Source organism: Vollenhovia emeryi, unplaced genomic scaffold (assembly GCF_000949405.1).
Source record: "Vollenhovia emeryi isolate VEMERY1.0 unplaced genomic scaffold, V.emery_V1.0 DF939146.1, whole genome shotgun sequence".
NCBI classification, from domain to species: Eukaryota; Metazoa; Arthropoda; class Insecta; order Hymenoptera; family Formicidae; genus Vollenhovia; species Vollenhovia emeryi.
Genome location: NW_011967220.1, coordinates 822872 through 838835, shown reverse-complemented (window position 1 = coordinate 838835; position 15964 = coordinate 822872). Strand labels below are relative to the sequence as shown.

The 15964-nt window shown below is 44.4% G+C and overlaps 1 protein-coding gene across 4 annotated transcripts; it reads left to right on the top strand.

Moving 5' to 3' along the window:
* The first annotated feature begins 3771 nt into the window (after window positions 1-3771).
* LOC105566176 lies at window positions 3772-15530 on the top strand. Of its 4 annotated transcripts, none has more exons than XM_012019968.1 (6): window positions 3772-4194; window positions 10440-10674; window positions 10799-10950; window positions 11074-13309; window positions 13448-13595; window positions 14300-15530. In XM_012019968.1, the coding sequence occupies exons 2-6, from the start codon at window positions 10452-10454 to the stop codon at window positions 14361-14363; spliced, it is 2823 nt and encodes a 940-aa protein (XP_011875358.1). In that variant the 5' UTR covers window positions 3772-4194; window positions 10440-10451; the 3' UTR covers window positions 14364-15530. The 4 variants fall into 4 exon arrangements, with proteins under 4 accessions (XP_011875358.1, XP_011875362.1, XP_011875359.1 ...); XM_012019972.1 differs by having other exon boundaries at window positions 3774-4194; window positions 13448-13646; window positions 14300-14379; XM_012019969.1 differs by lacking the exon at window positions 3772-4194 and adding an exon at window positions 5763-6552.
* Window positions 15531-15964: the final 434 nt, after the last annotated feature.

The window sequence follows — 15964 nt, the reverse complement described above, 5'->3', positions numbered from 1 at the left end:
TCACGCTCTTTTTCGTAATGCGAGTTGATGTATCTCCCATAAAAATCTTTCACGTCGAAAACTTACATATTTTCGTTGTTCAGTTAGGTTTTAGGTCTGTGGAATATAGGAAGAGACTTAGTTTTGGAAATAATATCTATTTTGAAGACCTTGTGCGAGAGCTGTAGAGTTGATACTGCGAACGCAGATAATTGTTCCTGCATGTTACTTCAGCCCACTCCTGCGTCCGCCAATCAATTTCCTCTCTTGTGTTCGTCAATTCTTTTAGAAACGATCGCTTCGCGTTGGGCAAGATCTTTAATTTATTCGTTCTTGAAAGAAATAGTTAAATAACCGTGCAGCCGTCACGCTGTTTTTCGTAATGCGAGTTGATGTACGAGATCTTGAGAGACCCCGGCATAAAAATACGTTCATACCTTTTACGTCGAAAACTGAAATATTTTCGTCGTTTAGGTGGGTTTTAGGTATGTAAGAAGGGGCTGGTTTTAGAAATAATATCTACTTTGAAGACCTCGCGCGACTGTAGAATTAATACCGCGTGCAAAAAAGATAAGGGCTACAAGATGTAAAAACTTATTTAAGGAAGACGTTTGATAGTCGAAACTTGTCACCAAGCACGGAGGAAGTGTTACACATACACTCTTCGCTTCCTTTCTTTTTTCGACCTGCACCTGGCGTGAGGCTTATCAAGCGCATGACGGACCACCCACGGATATGTGTATCGGAACCCAGGTGGAACCATTAGAGCGAAAGATCGGCGAGTACACCAGACCGCTAACATCCGTCGGTTGGTGTATCAAAAAGTCATATACCGTCAAGCTGTCAAGTTTCGCTCTATACAATATAATTTTTTTATAACTCTCCGTCTATTCTCTGTGTGTACTTTGCGTAGAGGGATTGAAGGGTACGCCGCATGATATTGCGCTAACAATGCACTCCTTCTCTGCCTACCCTCCTCCCCATAAAGAACATTAAATTTTCACGGTTTGTGAACTTCTTTCCCTGCGAGGCTCCCAGGGTGCCCGAAGACGCCCCTCGAAGTCGCGCGGCGCGTGCCGGTTCAAGTTCGGACGGGGGCCTCCAATTAGCTCGAGCACATGTCATCCGCGCGCGTCGACTTCCTGCGGTTAAGAATTTTGCCGGGACGCTCGGCAAAATGTTAAATTAGTGGAGCGTACGCGGTAGGAAATAAGACAAAGACAAACACGCCGAGATCTTACAAGCTAATCTACTTGATGTTATCGCGTTTCTGCTCAAAAACAGTTATATACGTAATCTTTGTGCAAGGCTGAATTCATGCGCATCCGATAGCCAATCGATTATTTACATAGGGTCGGTGGCCGCGTCATCAAGATCGTCATCGGTTGAATAATTCGAGGAGTCGCTGGCCCGTAAAATGACTACCACCGTGGGCATCGTCGAGAGCGAATGTGGAAGTACGTTGGGGACGGCCCACAGTCAAGGGTTAGCAAAAGTCCGTTACAGTTATTCCTTGAAGCAATCGTTCAGTCGAGCACTCGGGGAACACTAATGAAATGACCGGTAATCGATTTGCAACGACGGTACGCGCACGGACACACGCGCGTTTCGCCGCATCCCGAGCTCGATGCAATCGAGACTTTCTTCTCCGAGTAGTCCGAACGAGCAAGTACAAACGACTGGAAATTCTGGTTATCCTTAACACTATTTTACTGTTCGGGAGGCGCGTGTGACAAACGTTCTTACATACATATTTATGAGATAACGTTATCTGTGCGCGTCGATGAGTCACGCGCGGTCGTATAATTTAAAACTAACTTTCTCTCGTAAAATTGTCAATTTAGAAATCGAAACCGAGCATTTGATACGTCGTGTTCTAATGGGAGGCATCGGCGATATAAGATCAAATTGAACGGGCGTGATAAATCGGGAGCTTTGCGTGGACGGATACGTACACTTTCGAATTTGCGATAAGACGCGAGCGCGCCATCGAGGCGCTTCCCCCCGTTGAAAAATGCATTTAGTTATGAAGCTATTACGGCTCCATCGTGATCGTTTAGCAAACGATCAACTTCATTTGTCGTTGTCCGTTTCAACTATTTGCGTCTCGGAGGACCGGTCATTTTCCTTAATTGCACGGCGCGACGGTACATTTAATTAGCTTTCTGATTGAGTCGATGAGAACAACAAACCGCGCGTAACAGCGGGACGTAATGATTGCTGCTGGATATTACGGCTGGGGGAACGGTTTATAGATACTGGTTTCACATTGCTTATCGTTCGCCGATTGCTAAATAAGTCGGCGTCGACGTCGGCGGTGGATTCTTTTCCCTCTCGGTGTCGATTTTAATTTATTCAAGGAGGTAACCCACGATGCGGCCAACGTATCCCGGGTTCCGGTACTATTGTTAATTTCACTCGACAGCGTCGCCCGTAGGATCCGGCACGCATACGCTTTTCCGAGTGAAGTAACTCTGCTTCGATACATGGCAAACGCGCTGGTCTAAGATTTTTCGGGTGAAAATACTGCCATGGAGCGAAATATTCACTCCAATAGGGCGAATATTTTACTCTATGGCGGTATTTTCACTCCAAGGACCTTAAGACAGACCTCTGTCTGCTAGAACTTGGTCCAAGTTCCAGTTTCGAAAAATGTGTAGCCGATCAACTTGCAGCTATTCCATAAAGGCTGTAAGTTGATTGGCTAGACATTTCTCGGAGCTAGAACTCGCACCAAGTTCTAGGCATCGTGGATACAGGCTTTTAGGGAGTGACTTTCATACGTGTGGAATACTTTCGGGAAGGCTCCCCGGAAGAATACCTCCCGAAAGGCATAGTCTTTCGAATCGGCTCGCCACGCCGTAAGGTCGGTCCTTTTCCTTTCATCCAGAAATAGTTCCGACTTTTGGCTAACGACTAACAACTCATTGTAGACCGGGCCTAAGCTATCAGCACGTCTTTGGCCGTCTCGTGACTCAACGCTCTACATTGTACGCGACATTGAGGTACACGGTGTGTCCGTGCTCCCGGCGTTAATTTATCGCCCGCCTGATCACACGCGAGACCAGCGAGAGAGGCGTGGGCCACGTGGGTCGAGGTGTTCCCTAAAGCGTCCAGCGTCTCGCAGTCCACTCGCGCGGCCTACGTTTCTGGATTAGCGCCTCTGGACGACGCGAAATGTACTGGGTGTTCGACTCATAGCCGACGCGTACGTCGGCGTCTTGCCGCAACGAGAGAAACCAGATTTTTTTTTCTTCTCCCCCCGGCTGTATCCCTCGACCGGACACCCTGCGTCCGCGCGACCGCTCGCTTCTCGCTTTTCTCAGCTCGCCAGTAGCCATGGCGGATTACAAGATGAGTCTATGTAGGAATCGCATAGAGAGAGAGCGCTTTTTGCCCGGCTCAAGGCCTCGGCGAGAGATGTGAATGAATCTAGAACCTGTTTCTCCCCACAGGTTCTTCTCACACTTGCTCGACTTCTTTGCACGGAGTGCGAGCGATACGCGATAATTTTACTGAAAATAGCGCTACCGGCGCTTCTTACCGTGTCCGGATTCTGTCCACGGTTTCGTCGGCATTTCGGGGGAGCCCCGGAAGCTCCCTTCTCTCTTATCACCATCGAACGCGCCGCCGTTTGTCAGCGTTACTCGTTATCCGCCCCGTCGAAACAGAGCTGCGGGTTAACGGAGTCCAAGGTTGCTCGGACAAGAGATAAGAACGGCGCCATTATCGCTACCAGTTAACATTCTTGCGGGGCATTGTCATTAATATAATGGTCAAAGGGAAGAAACGGACGAATGTAAAGAGAGTGGGAGAGGTAAAGGGATCGTATCCCCGTGCAGGTAGCGCCACAGGTAATCGCTGCTCTCGTGATACCGGCAGTTTCGAGCGAGTCCTGCTGGTGAACGTTCGTACGGGGCCCGAGCGAGCGAGCGGGGCTTCTTCCCTCTCGTCGGCCGGTGGCAGATTATCGGTGCATCGTTCCTCGCGAGTCGCCTCCGAAGCGGACCGGCGCGATACGGACGGTCGTATATAGCAGTCCGTCGTGGAACGTTTTGCTCGTCGGCGCGCTAGTTTCCGGGTTCGCGCGAACCCGGGTAAAATTTAACATCGGAGCCGAGAGATCCGGATCGCGGAGATTCGCCGATGACGCACCGTCTCATCCGCGGGACCACGTACGCGCGGTCGAGGAGCGATAACGTCCTCTGATCGAAGGCAAGTCTTCGCACGTCTGTCTGCGGTACCTTTGTCCCCTCTTTCTCCGCCTGCTCTATCATCTGGACATTCGTAATTAACAATTGCACACACACGGCACCTCTGCGCTACCCAGTCTCACCTGTCGATAGACGATGTTACGTTAAATCGACTAACGGAGCCACTTTCTCCACTTAGCCCGGAATAATCGGGTAATTTTTACAGTCGCATAATTATGCGAGGGAATTCATCGCTTGCGCGAGCTATACTATTGGAGAGCTTCGTCTGCTATTCGCTGGTTCACATTCAGCCGCGCTTAACGCTCGCTAGATATCAACACATGCTTCCTCAGAGGACATTGACGTATACAAACGTCATGTACACAGCCAGTTCCGCATAATTTAGAACTCCGACACATTAATCTTGGAGTGTACGTATACGTAAATCACGTATCTACGATGCTACGCCAGAAACTGCCGCTTTTGCGATTTGACTAAAGATTTCGGTATTGATAAATCTATTCCACTAAATCGTCTCTACCCGCGATACAAATTACGGTACCTCGCTCGTGAAAATAAATATTAGCCCAGCTAAGAGTCAGAACGTATCTGTTATTGTCCCGACATATTTCTCTGTTTGTTCAGATTCTAAATTGGCGCCGAGAGAAGGATAATCCAAAATTTTCGATCGTCGCAGTTCTCAATTCGTACAGCTTTAGAAAGAGACAAAGCCACTCACTCTTAGCATTCTTTCTATTCGGCCACTTGGAAAGAGACTTTTAGCATCTTCACCATAGTGCAAGACACGGAATTGATCCCCTGTTGTACAGAGGAACGTACTGAAGCGCTTTACGGGATCACCTGAAACTTTAACGTTCGTCCGAGTCAAATTCGCGACGAGTAGGATGAATTTAAAGAAATTAAAGTTACCAAGCAACGTAAAAATAAGGAAGTTAACTTACGTTAATTGCACTGTTAACTGCGTCGTACTCAAAGCCCACCTTTTACTTTACTTGTTAATTTCATTATCGAGAATCTCTAGTCACACACTTATTTGAAGTGAAGTTAGCTCGCGGATAGCAGGCGCTAACTGGTTATCTACAAACTTTTGCAGATAGTTTGATTTTTCTTTAAAAAAAATACGTTGACATAAAACAATTGGTATCGAGTTACTGTGATGGCCGCAGTGCATAAAGCTAAATGCACATGTTATACATATACACGGAGAGAATTTCCTCTTAAAATTTATTCCGAAGAGCTTTTGGAAATTTTACCACACATTTTACTAACAAAATGTATACAGGGCCAGTTTCACAGATTAGCAGTCAGTTGACCGAAGGTTAATTGATTCTCTGACTCTCTTCTTAGGTAACAAGATAGAAAAAGATAGGGAGTCGACTGAACTCTGGTTAACAGTTAACCGACGTTTGCAAAGTCGGCCCTAAGTGTAATTACTAGAGAAATGGTATGGTAAAATTTCAAAAAGCTCTCATAAAATTCTGCGAAGCGCCGTGTTGTCCCACGATTACATGATTTTCAAGATAAATTTTAAAGGAAATTTCTCCCCGTGCATGTACTCTTCACAGTTAGAAATCACGCGGTAAATAAGCATGCAAGTTCACGTAATTATTATTCATCAGTATTATATTGCGGGCGAGGGTCAAGGCTTTCTAGATCATCCTCGGCGTTATTAACGACGTATCATTACATTTTTCTCATAATATACTTGAGCGAATGCCTGAATAACGTTAACCCTTTCACTGTGGCAATGATCCGTGACCAAGAAGCGGCGGTACCTTGATGTTCACGGTGTATCGCGTACACGGCTCGCGCCAAGTGCGTATACGGAATAAATCGCGTTACCAACGTCATACATTACGCTACGTATTGCACGCTGTATATCGTTAATATCGTTACATCGCGTGTAACGATATTACATATTCGCGCCTTCAAACGGCACATTGATACGATAAATGCTCCACGACTCGATACAAGCATCGCATCAGCAAATAAAGCAGCACGCGTCGTCGGTGTGATAACGTTCGAATATAACAAACGCGGTAAAATCTATCGCAAGTGTTGTTTTTTTCCCCTAGCAGCACCCGGGGCGTCATTTGCGGCGGGCTTTAATGTCGCGAGTCACGGCGTAACCCACTTCGTGCGATCGTATCGACAATGTTAATACAAACAACGTAATTAACTGTCAGACGTACGCAGCGCGCTGTGTACGCACCGCGAGTTCACCTATTTCAAGATAACGGTATGAGATCGTAAGCGATGCGCGAGATGCATTACAGTTATGCAGTACGCCCGCTTTATTCCGCCGGATTAAACACGCCCCTCTTAACACTTGGACGGACAGCCGGGAAATTAAATAAGTGTAAGTACTTGCAAAGGGATTCCTCGCGCGATTGGCGGGGAGAATATCTGGAAATTTTACCTTGACGTCCCAATGCATATGCATTAATGCACTACTCTGTAAAATTTTAATCGCGAGGATAATGGCGCGTTGGCAAATGAGTTTTCTACCCCTCGCGCGAGAACACGAGGGTGCGCAGGTGCGACGCGTTTTTTACCCTCCGCGCGGTACTCATGATTACATGCATTTATATATCGACCCCCGTCATTTTCACTCGCGTCGCGTCGCGAGGACGAATTTAATATCGCGCACCGACTTCGCCCAATTTTTCTCCAGTTGTAGTTTGAATGCGCTGACAAAAATGTATCCAGTAAAACTGTACGGCTGTGTTGCAAATGTGTCTGCTAATGAAATTAATTAACCGGCTCTCCTTGACTGGTGCACTGAGAAAAATTTCCATTAGATAAGCCGATTAAGCGCCGGTTTTTTCAACCTCTTGATGAGCTAACAGTTGAATTGTACCCTTGGAACAAATTTACTTCAAATAAAATTGAAATTTTTTAAAGTAATCTTTCAAATCTAAGACTTTACTTAAGAAATTTTAGAGTAATTTTGGACACTTAAAGTAATTTGTAGATAGCCAAGCCTGTCGAAATTCCCGCTAGAGGGCCACACGGCAAAGCACTTTCTCGTGAGAAGAAAACGCGGTATCATAAATCATTATACCTTTCACAATTCTTAAAGTTTTGATTTAAATTCTTAAAGTAAGTTTTAAGTTCATCTTAAATAAAACTGTCTAAATTTACTTTTCATATTTCTTATTTTTTCAAAGTAAAATTTTAAGGTTTTCTAAGATATATTTTCCCAAAGGTATGTACGTCTATCTTTGTCTAATTTGAAAGAAAAACAAAGACATACATATAATTTCACTTACCGAGACCCGGTTTCTCATTTCCTGGTTAACTGTTAACCAGTTATTCGACGTCCTATGTTTTTTATATTATTATCTACACGGAGAGAGTTTTTCCTTAAAATTGTGTAATCGTGGGATAATTCGTGATATTTCGAAGAATTTTACGAGTTTTTTTTTGAAATTTTACTAGTAGAATGTATGGTAAAATTTCCAAGAATTCATAAAGTTCTTCAAAATGCCATGTTGTCCCACGATTACATGATTTTCAGGGCAAATTTTAAGAGAAAATTCTCTCCGTGTAAGAAGAAACAGAGAATCGACTAACTTCTAGCTAGCAGTTAGCCAGAAAATGAAAAACCAGACCCACGAGGTTGGAGCAACCGGTCCTAAAAGAGTGTTTCCACTGGTTAATTTGTCCAATTAAGTTGTCCGATTAAATTATGGAAATTAATTTCTTCGATGAAATGCAGTCACCGATAAAACTTGATCGAAAAACCAATCACATTTTTCACAGGACATACAATTTAATCGAGTTTAGGCGTTTGCTACTGTGTCATTGAATTAACGGACTATATCTAATCGGATATTTTTTTCAGTGTGGTAACGATCGACAGTTTTTTTTTTTTTTTATCAATCCACAACTCGTTCGGAAAACGATCCGTCTGCGTTAATCGCGTATGTATGCCAGACCGGCGCGTTCGAGGACACGCGGCCTCGGGGCCGATAGTTTTACTTTCTACGGTACGCTGTTCGGTGAAGAGCAAAAAAAAATATATACGAGAGGGATACGGCAATTTTAGGGAGAGGAGAGAAAAGAGAGAAAGAGATCTGTCGAACGGCCGAGATATTTGCCGCATTTTACGTTGCTGCGTGACACCGATTTCGTCCCACCTTCGACCGGCCCGTCGCGTCGCGCGCAAATCGAACTTGTATTTTTCAGATCCGAGAACATAGCCGAGCCATATTCGAGAACCGGATTTTGTGAACCAGACCCCTAAACACAAATACGTGTGTGTATAAAAAAAAAAGAAAGAAAAGTAGTTAGCGGTCTCTCATTATACAGAGCTATACAGAGGTATAATCGATGAAATGATGAGGGTGATGGGTAGCTGTTGTCCCTCGTTCGCAAGGACAATGGACATCTGCTCCCTGGCGCGTACCGCACGCTTCCCGAAAGGCACGGCAGGTTCCCATAGCTGGTCGAGAGTCAGGTGTGCCTAACAGCGCAGACGTGAAAGAGCGAGCCCTGCAAAGAGCCTATCGGACACCCGCATCTCTCTATTTCTGTTTATACGTTTGTACGTACTGACTTTATACAAATCCCGTGTATATTTAAGCAAATAACACACACTTTCGGGCTACGGTGCAGAACCGTTAAGTCTCCTACATTGAAAATATAGTTTTACGACGACTAGAGTTCCTGTTAGGCTTACACGGATTATTTCGCATTTATCAGCAATATATAAATTAAAATTAAAAATATATAGATATATATATATATTTAATTTTAATTGATTGCAAAAGAGGTACAGTGAAAGAAAAGGCAATACAAAAAGATCGAGAGCAAAAGGTAAGGCACCAACAAGGTTGTTGTTACAAAGTCTACCTGCTGAAATTTGATATAGAATAAGGGTTGGACAAATGCAGAAAACCAAAACGTTATGCAACAATACAACATATATATATACGAATAAGTAACATATATTTGTGCGGGCGTTAATTTTACGTACCATATTTGGTAGCCTCAAATTCGTCGGAAAATGAAGAGACTGTGTCGTAATCCAGGCCCAAATTAGGACTTCGTTCTGGCTCCGCTATGCTAACAACTTCGAAGTAGCTCCCTGTGACTCAATAACAGTTCAATGTAATACTTTTGCATTGTAGAATAAAATACAAAATTGCCCTTGCCTGCGAGAATTGTGAAATAAAAATCGCTGGCGACTCCTGTCCGTTCGCCATAGCTTGATGACTGAAAACTCAGCTTGCACTTTTACAATTGTAAACACGGATATATTAATTTCGCCGGAGCGAAGAAATTTGTCCGGCCCGTTCGTAAGACCAGGTAGATTCTCGCTGTCCGCATACTCGTCGAATTTGTAGATCGTACCGGAGATATCAACCGTTACTTCAGTCTCTTCCAGATATACTCTCGACCAATGCTCTCAGCTTAAGTTTCCGCAGCTTAAGTTTACGCAGGCGCAACCTCTCTTAGACAACAGCGCGATAATAGCACGATAACGGGTTTTGTTTTAAACTCGTGCTGCACATTGGAAACTTTATCAATTGCCAAACGTCGTCGTCAATATTCTTATTCGTTCCTTCGCTCACCGGTCCTCTCGCCGAGCAGTATTGTAACGTGCAACACATAATTACATCCGTTCAGCAGACGCGAGAGACAACTCCTGATGGAGCAAATCGCGCTGGGAGAGGAGACGCGGTGCAGGCGCGATGCGAAAAAAAAACCCACACGAGCAATAGGAGGAAGAGAACGTGTAAACGGGTTCATTGTCCGATTACCTACCCGCGATGCTCTCCTCGCGGTTCATTTCGCTCCTTTTTTATTCAAAAACGCGGAACACACATATGGACGAGCGACAGATGTACATGCGCGACGGCGACCGTTTTGTGGACGATGGCTGACGTCACCCGACGACAAACCTTTCAAGGAAGTCCGAGGCTGTCTCGCGGGGCCTCCACCTTTCCCTCTTCCACGTTTCTCTCCTTTCTTTGCTTTTCTTGCTCTATACCTACAGGGTGTTCCGTAGAAATTACCGTAGCCGATACCGTAGGATCTTTAAATTTCAGAAGCGCTTCTCTCGGTCTAATCTTTCACATTATGGGCACCAACTGTAAATGCTAATGGAAAAAAAAACAATAGTTACGCAGCTATTAGAAATATGTAATCATTAATTGCAGAAATTCATTACCCATATTTCCGCCTGTTTCAAGGCATATCACGATCCATGCTACAGTTAGCGAATAATTTTAATTGCAGCGCGCCATCACGATGCGTCTATTCAAACGTTACACGGCCGATACGAGTCCGCAGCTCGTCTCGGCCGTACCCATATCCCAAGACGTCGCGGCTGCGAATAACGCCGGCAGCGGTGCGCCCGTGAGATCGGAGAAGAAATCGACGACAGACGACAGGCTGGAAGGTGCCCCTCCGGTCAAGGAAGACACCGGCGCGCCGAAGGAATCGGCGGACCCCTCTATTCTGACTCGTAAAGGTAGGACTGTAATAGGGTACCAGCGGTAACGCGCCGTAAACCTCGCGCGAAGCAGTAACAATGATAGGATTAATCTTGATTGACATCTTAAAATCGATTTGCACCTTTGCCCCGCGCACGGAAGGAATCTCAACGTGGGGACGGAAGATGGGACGACGGTGGGATCAAATGAAGAGGTCGGACAGCTCCGAATTGCTCTCGGTGCCGCGCCGGCGACGACGGTGGAGCCCACATCGGAGAGGCGGCCAGGACGAAATCTCGAACGAGAGAGAAAACGTAAAGACACAATAACATAACGGTAGCTTGGCGTTACGCCTCAGCCTCAGCTAACAATAAGAACGCGTCGAATAATGCTTCTTTCCCCCGAGAGATATCATCCTGAATAATCAACGTTTTTAGGGAAATAGCGAACTCCCGAGGCCAAAGAGAATTCCCAGAGTGGAGTCGCTGAGAAATCTCTTCAGGACCGGCGGCGATCATCCTCTTAACGGCAAGAGCTCTGCGAGAAGCGCGACAATACAGGAGGAGGACGCGGTCAACGTTAGCCATTACCCGATGGAGAAAACTCTCAGCGAGGGAGCGATCAGGAAGCTGCCGTTCCGAGGTATCTGCCCCGAGAATTTCGACGATCGCGAGTTCGCTAGGGTCGACCGGGAAATGTTCCTCCGCCAAAAGAAATTGCAGCTGAGTCGCAGCATACATGATCTCCAGGAGCAGCAGCGACTCCTGGATGACATACTCAAGAATCACGAGATCCTGAAGACGCGCCAGGGCGACATGCTCACGAGGGAAACGTTGGAGAACGTTGGAACGAGCGCGAGTTCGAAGTCTTTGGGGAAGGCGAAGAGCCGAATCCCGACGCGGACGTCTGATCATCGAGCTGCCGGTAACGCGAGTGTCAACGAGGCTAAGGGAAATTCCCAAGGATCATCCGCCGGCTCGCTGACTGGCCTGGAAGATCTGCTGAGCAATCTGCGCATAGGTTGCGACGAAAGCGGCTACGATTCGGATAGCACGCGAGCCGGCGCGGATTCGCCGGACAGCGAAAAATCTGCGGTGCCGCCCTTGTTGAAGCCGCGCAGCTTCTCGGTAACGTCGGACGATTATCGCGGCATTGACGCGTCGCTGTTCGGTAGTATCTTGCGAAAGAAAGACGCGGGTGCGGCGGCCGCATCACGTTTGCCGGAAACGCGCGGCTCGAAGATCGAGAAGGTCGACGCCGCTGATGCCGCTACCGTTGCCGCGGCGAGCAATCCCTCCTACGATGATTCGACCACAACTCAAACCACGTTGATGTCGGAGGAGGACAGCGACACGGATAGCTGCGATGAAGCTACTTTCGCCGATTTTCTAGAGTACCAGCCAGATTTAACGAGAATTTATTCCAAGGAGGAAGCAGACCTGTTGCCCAAGTCTCGCGAGGCTCTGATAAAAGCAGTGTCCACGACATCCGCTCTGCTCGGCGAGGATTTAAGGAAGCTCCAAGTGACCAACCGTAACGATCCCGACGTTACACCGCAATGTGACGATGCTGATGCGCGTGGCGTCGTCGCCGCAGCGAAAGACGACGCCAAAACGAAAGTCGATTCCGACGAGAGGAAACTTTGTGCAACACCGGAAAATCACTCTAACGTATCTCAAATGGCGAAATTTCAGAATTTACTCAAGGACAAGAGGTCGAAAAGTCGAAAATGCTCAAGCCCTAGCGTATTATTCCTCCTGGAGCACGCCGCATCGCCGTGTAAAGATAGTCCGCCGGCTAACAAACTCCGTCCCTTGTCCGATGCAATGACCAATCATTTGCGATACTACAGCCCAAAGAGATCACGTTCCACCCTAGAACTGGACATGTTGGGCGTGACGAGGAACGCGGCGAAGAAAGTGTTAATGAGCGATAAGCCCTCGGTTCCTATCGCTTCCGTTACTAAGCCCGTCACCGTCGTTAACAAGATTCTAGTACGACGCGAATTGAAAACGATGAAGCTGACGGTGAACCACGCGGCGGGTCTCGGTATTTCGGTCGAACGGTGCGAGGCGGCCAGACCATTCTACGTGATCGCCAAGATGGATCCCAACGGCGAAGCGGCTAGGTCGAAGCAATTCCGCATCGGCGACGAGATCGTTCGAATCTGCGGACGCAGGATACGCGGTATGTCGATGATCGAGGCGCGAAACGCCTTGCGGAGCTGCGTCGGCACGGTCGAGCTGCAAATCGCGAGAGAACCGAATCCGGCCTTCGGCGAGGAAATCGGCGACACGTGGGGCAACGCCTTGACGCGAACGCGAAGCGACCCCGACGCGTGGATCTCGAAGAGCAAAAGAATCGGACCGCTATCAGTTCCCCCCGACGATGCGTCCTCTTCGACGAACGCCGGAATCGCCGTTGACGACGCGACCGTCGGTTTCCAAAAGATGACGGGTATGAAGAAGTTCCAGGTGGTGAGGAAACGAAGCGCCGAGGCGCCCACAGTTCGACGAGGGTCCAGTTTATCTCTCGATCTGTTAACGATCGCACTGGAAAAGGGCGCACCGAAGAAATTGGGCTTCTCCATCGTGGGCGGCGTGGACAGCAATAAAGGACGCATGGGTATCTTTGTGAAGGATATTATGCCCGGTGGACAAGCCGCGGAGGAAGGTATTGTATTTTTTACAGAGGAACATTAACGGTTTAAAAAATGAAATGAATGAGTTAAAAATGAAAACAAAAAAGAGATACGACGTAATAATATAGGAAGGAAACAATGTCTGCAGTAGTTTACCTGTAATGTTAAAGGTACTTTGAGAGTAGGAGACGAAATTTTGGCGATCAACGGCTCCCCATTGGACGGGCTGACGCACGCCAAGGCGTTGCAGACATTCAAGAGTGCCAAAGCTGGGAGTTTGATACTTCATGTCGCCCGAAGAGACCCCACGCATAAACGGTTGTGTCATGCAAACCATGCAGTTTAAATTAATATTTAATTATTAACACGGTTAGTTTTCGCTTTGCTTTATTAACAATCGACCCATGACAACCCTATTTACCATCTTCGTTTCCCTCTTGCTCTCAGCGTCGTTAAACGATTCTGATTCCCTTGGTGGAAATAGCGGATAGAACAGGATAGAAGGGGATAGAAATTCTATTCAGTTGAATCGATTCTAATTCATTTATATCATTTCTGTTTTAACGGGAATAGAAATTTTATATAAATCAATCCAAATTCAATTCCAATCTTCTTTAACTCTTGAAATGGCATACAATTTTTATCCATTTGAATACTTTTCAATTCTTTATTCATTTTAATCTTAAATTCTGGAAAATATTTCTATTGCAACGAATCATTTCAATTACACTCTGCTTCAATACTGTTCTATGCCAAAACGAAACTTTTTATCCATTTCAATATATTTCAATACTTTATTCTTCTATATACTTAATAATAGATAAAATATCAATCCATTTGAATTTCTTAATTCCAAATAAAAAGGTTTTGTTCCGTTCTATGTCAAAAAAGGGTTCAAGAAATGAAACTGAAATGAGATTGAAATGGATGTCAGATTTTCTATCCATTTCTAGCCTTTTCCACTAGGGTAATGATTATAAATATATAAAGTGTCTCTAACGAAGAGTTTTTTTCTGTTGCAGATATGTCACACAATCGAAGTCATATGATTGCCTCGACAAACTAACGAAGTCTGCCGACGAATGAAATCTTTGATATTATGTCGTTAATTGTATTGTTAATTTCGTTTCTAAAAACACAATGAATTACTACGAGAAGTTAGGAAATTTCGTCAACCCTCTGGGCGTATTAAATACAAAGTTTACATCTATAATATTACAAAAACACTAAAAATTCAACTATCGATATTTTACGTTATATTTTATTCTAAATATTTCATGCATTTCGGTTAGCATCTTAACTGCTTTTGGTAATATTTTGTAGAGGGATATATATATATATATAGATATTGAACTCTAATTGTGATATCAATTACTTCCACTAACGAATAGTACTCGTAACAACTTTTTTTCTAATAGATCTTTTCGATATAAATAAGAACATTTTGTGTTATGTAATATGCATAATATTGAATTTGACATCTCTAAATAAGATCTCAGAGATGAGGGCAGTCTGCATTTATTTATGCTTTCATACATTTCTTTCGTATTCAATTAATCTATCCTATTTCAGGAGGAAAATAGAGATAAATTTTGCAAAATAATTATTAATTTATCGCGTTATTGAAATATTTGCATTTCTTATTCGGAACCCAGTGAACACCGAGCATCTGTTTCATTGCATTTATGTTACAGTTTCTCACTCAACAATGTAACTCAACATGTGTTATATCACATTTACACTGTTGAGTGAGAATCTGTAACATAAGTGCAATGAAACAGATGCTCGGTGTTCCCTGGGAATATATCTGTTTAGATACGAACGTTATAGAAATACTTTAACGTTAAAGAAATGTCAAGTAAAGTAATATAAAAAGTAGAATTAGTTAACAATAACGATATTGTGCAGCTTTATAGCCATGTCCTGTTAGATGTGGTACGCTAACAGCTTGGAATATGGTATAACTTAACAGCATCGTGGGATTTAACAAATGTTTTTATTGAAAAATATACTCTTGTGTAAATCGAACCTACACGAACATTGAAAAGCTAGTTAGTTGCGCCCGAAAGCACGAAAGTCATCGACTGTGTAACGTTACGACCATAATTAGTAATTCTTGTTAAGTTATTTCGTTAAGAGACTGACATTACGAATGTCTACCTGCAAATGCTGTGATAATGATTGTAGTCGCATCGGCTGATATTATATGAGTTGTATATTTAATAATAAATATGATTTTGTTAAATGTGAAAACACGCTTGGCAAACTTGTCTTCTTTCTATCACAAATACAGTATGCTAATCTTTAAAGTTTCATCAACATTTCACTTACAGCTCTTTACATTTTTTATCTATATCTATTTTTTATCTTTGTGTTAATCGAAGACGTATAAATAAAGAATTAGCTAAATATTCAATATATATATAAAACTTAAGAAATAAAATTTCATCCAGTTCTAGTCAAGTAATGTTACTTGTTTGTAATTTATCACTGGCGAAGAAAATATCAATCACGCATATAGGAAATGCTTTCACGTCACTTAGGGTGATAATAAACAATGCCGTATGTAATAAACTCCGATAATGCAAGACAGATACCGTGAAAAGTTGCGGCCTGCATGAAATACATTTTTTATATGTACGAAAAATAGAGATTAAACATCCCACGAGCAGAAATATATAATAATC

Bases quoted from the DNA above. Each gene is read 5' to 3' on its own strand.
- LOC105566176 (XM_012019968.1), top strand. From the start codon at position 10,452: ATGCGTCTATTCAAACGTTACACGGCCGATACGAGTCCGCAGCTCGTC. The intron at 10,675-10,798 runs GTAGGACTGTAA...CGCGCACGGAAG, and splicing joins CTCTATTCTGACTCGTAAAG to GAATCTCAACGTGGGGACGG. The intron at 13,596-14,299 runs GTTGTGTCATGC...TTTCTGTTGCAG, and splicing joins AGAGACCCCACGCATAAACG to ATATGTCACACAATCGAAGT.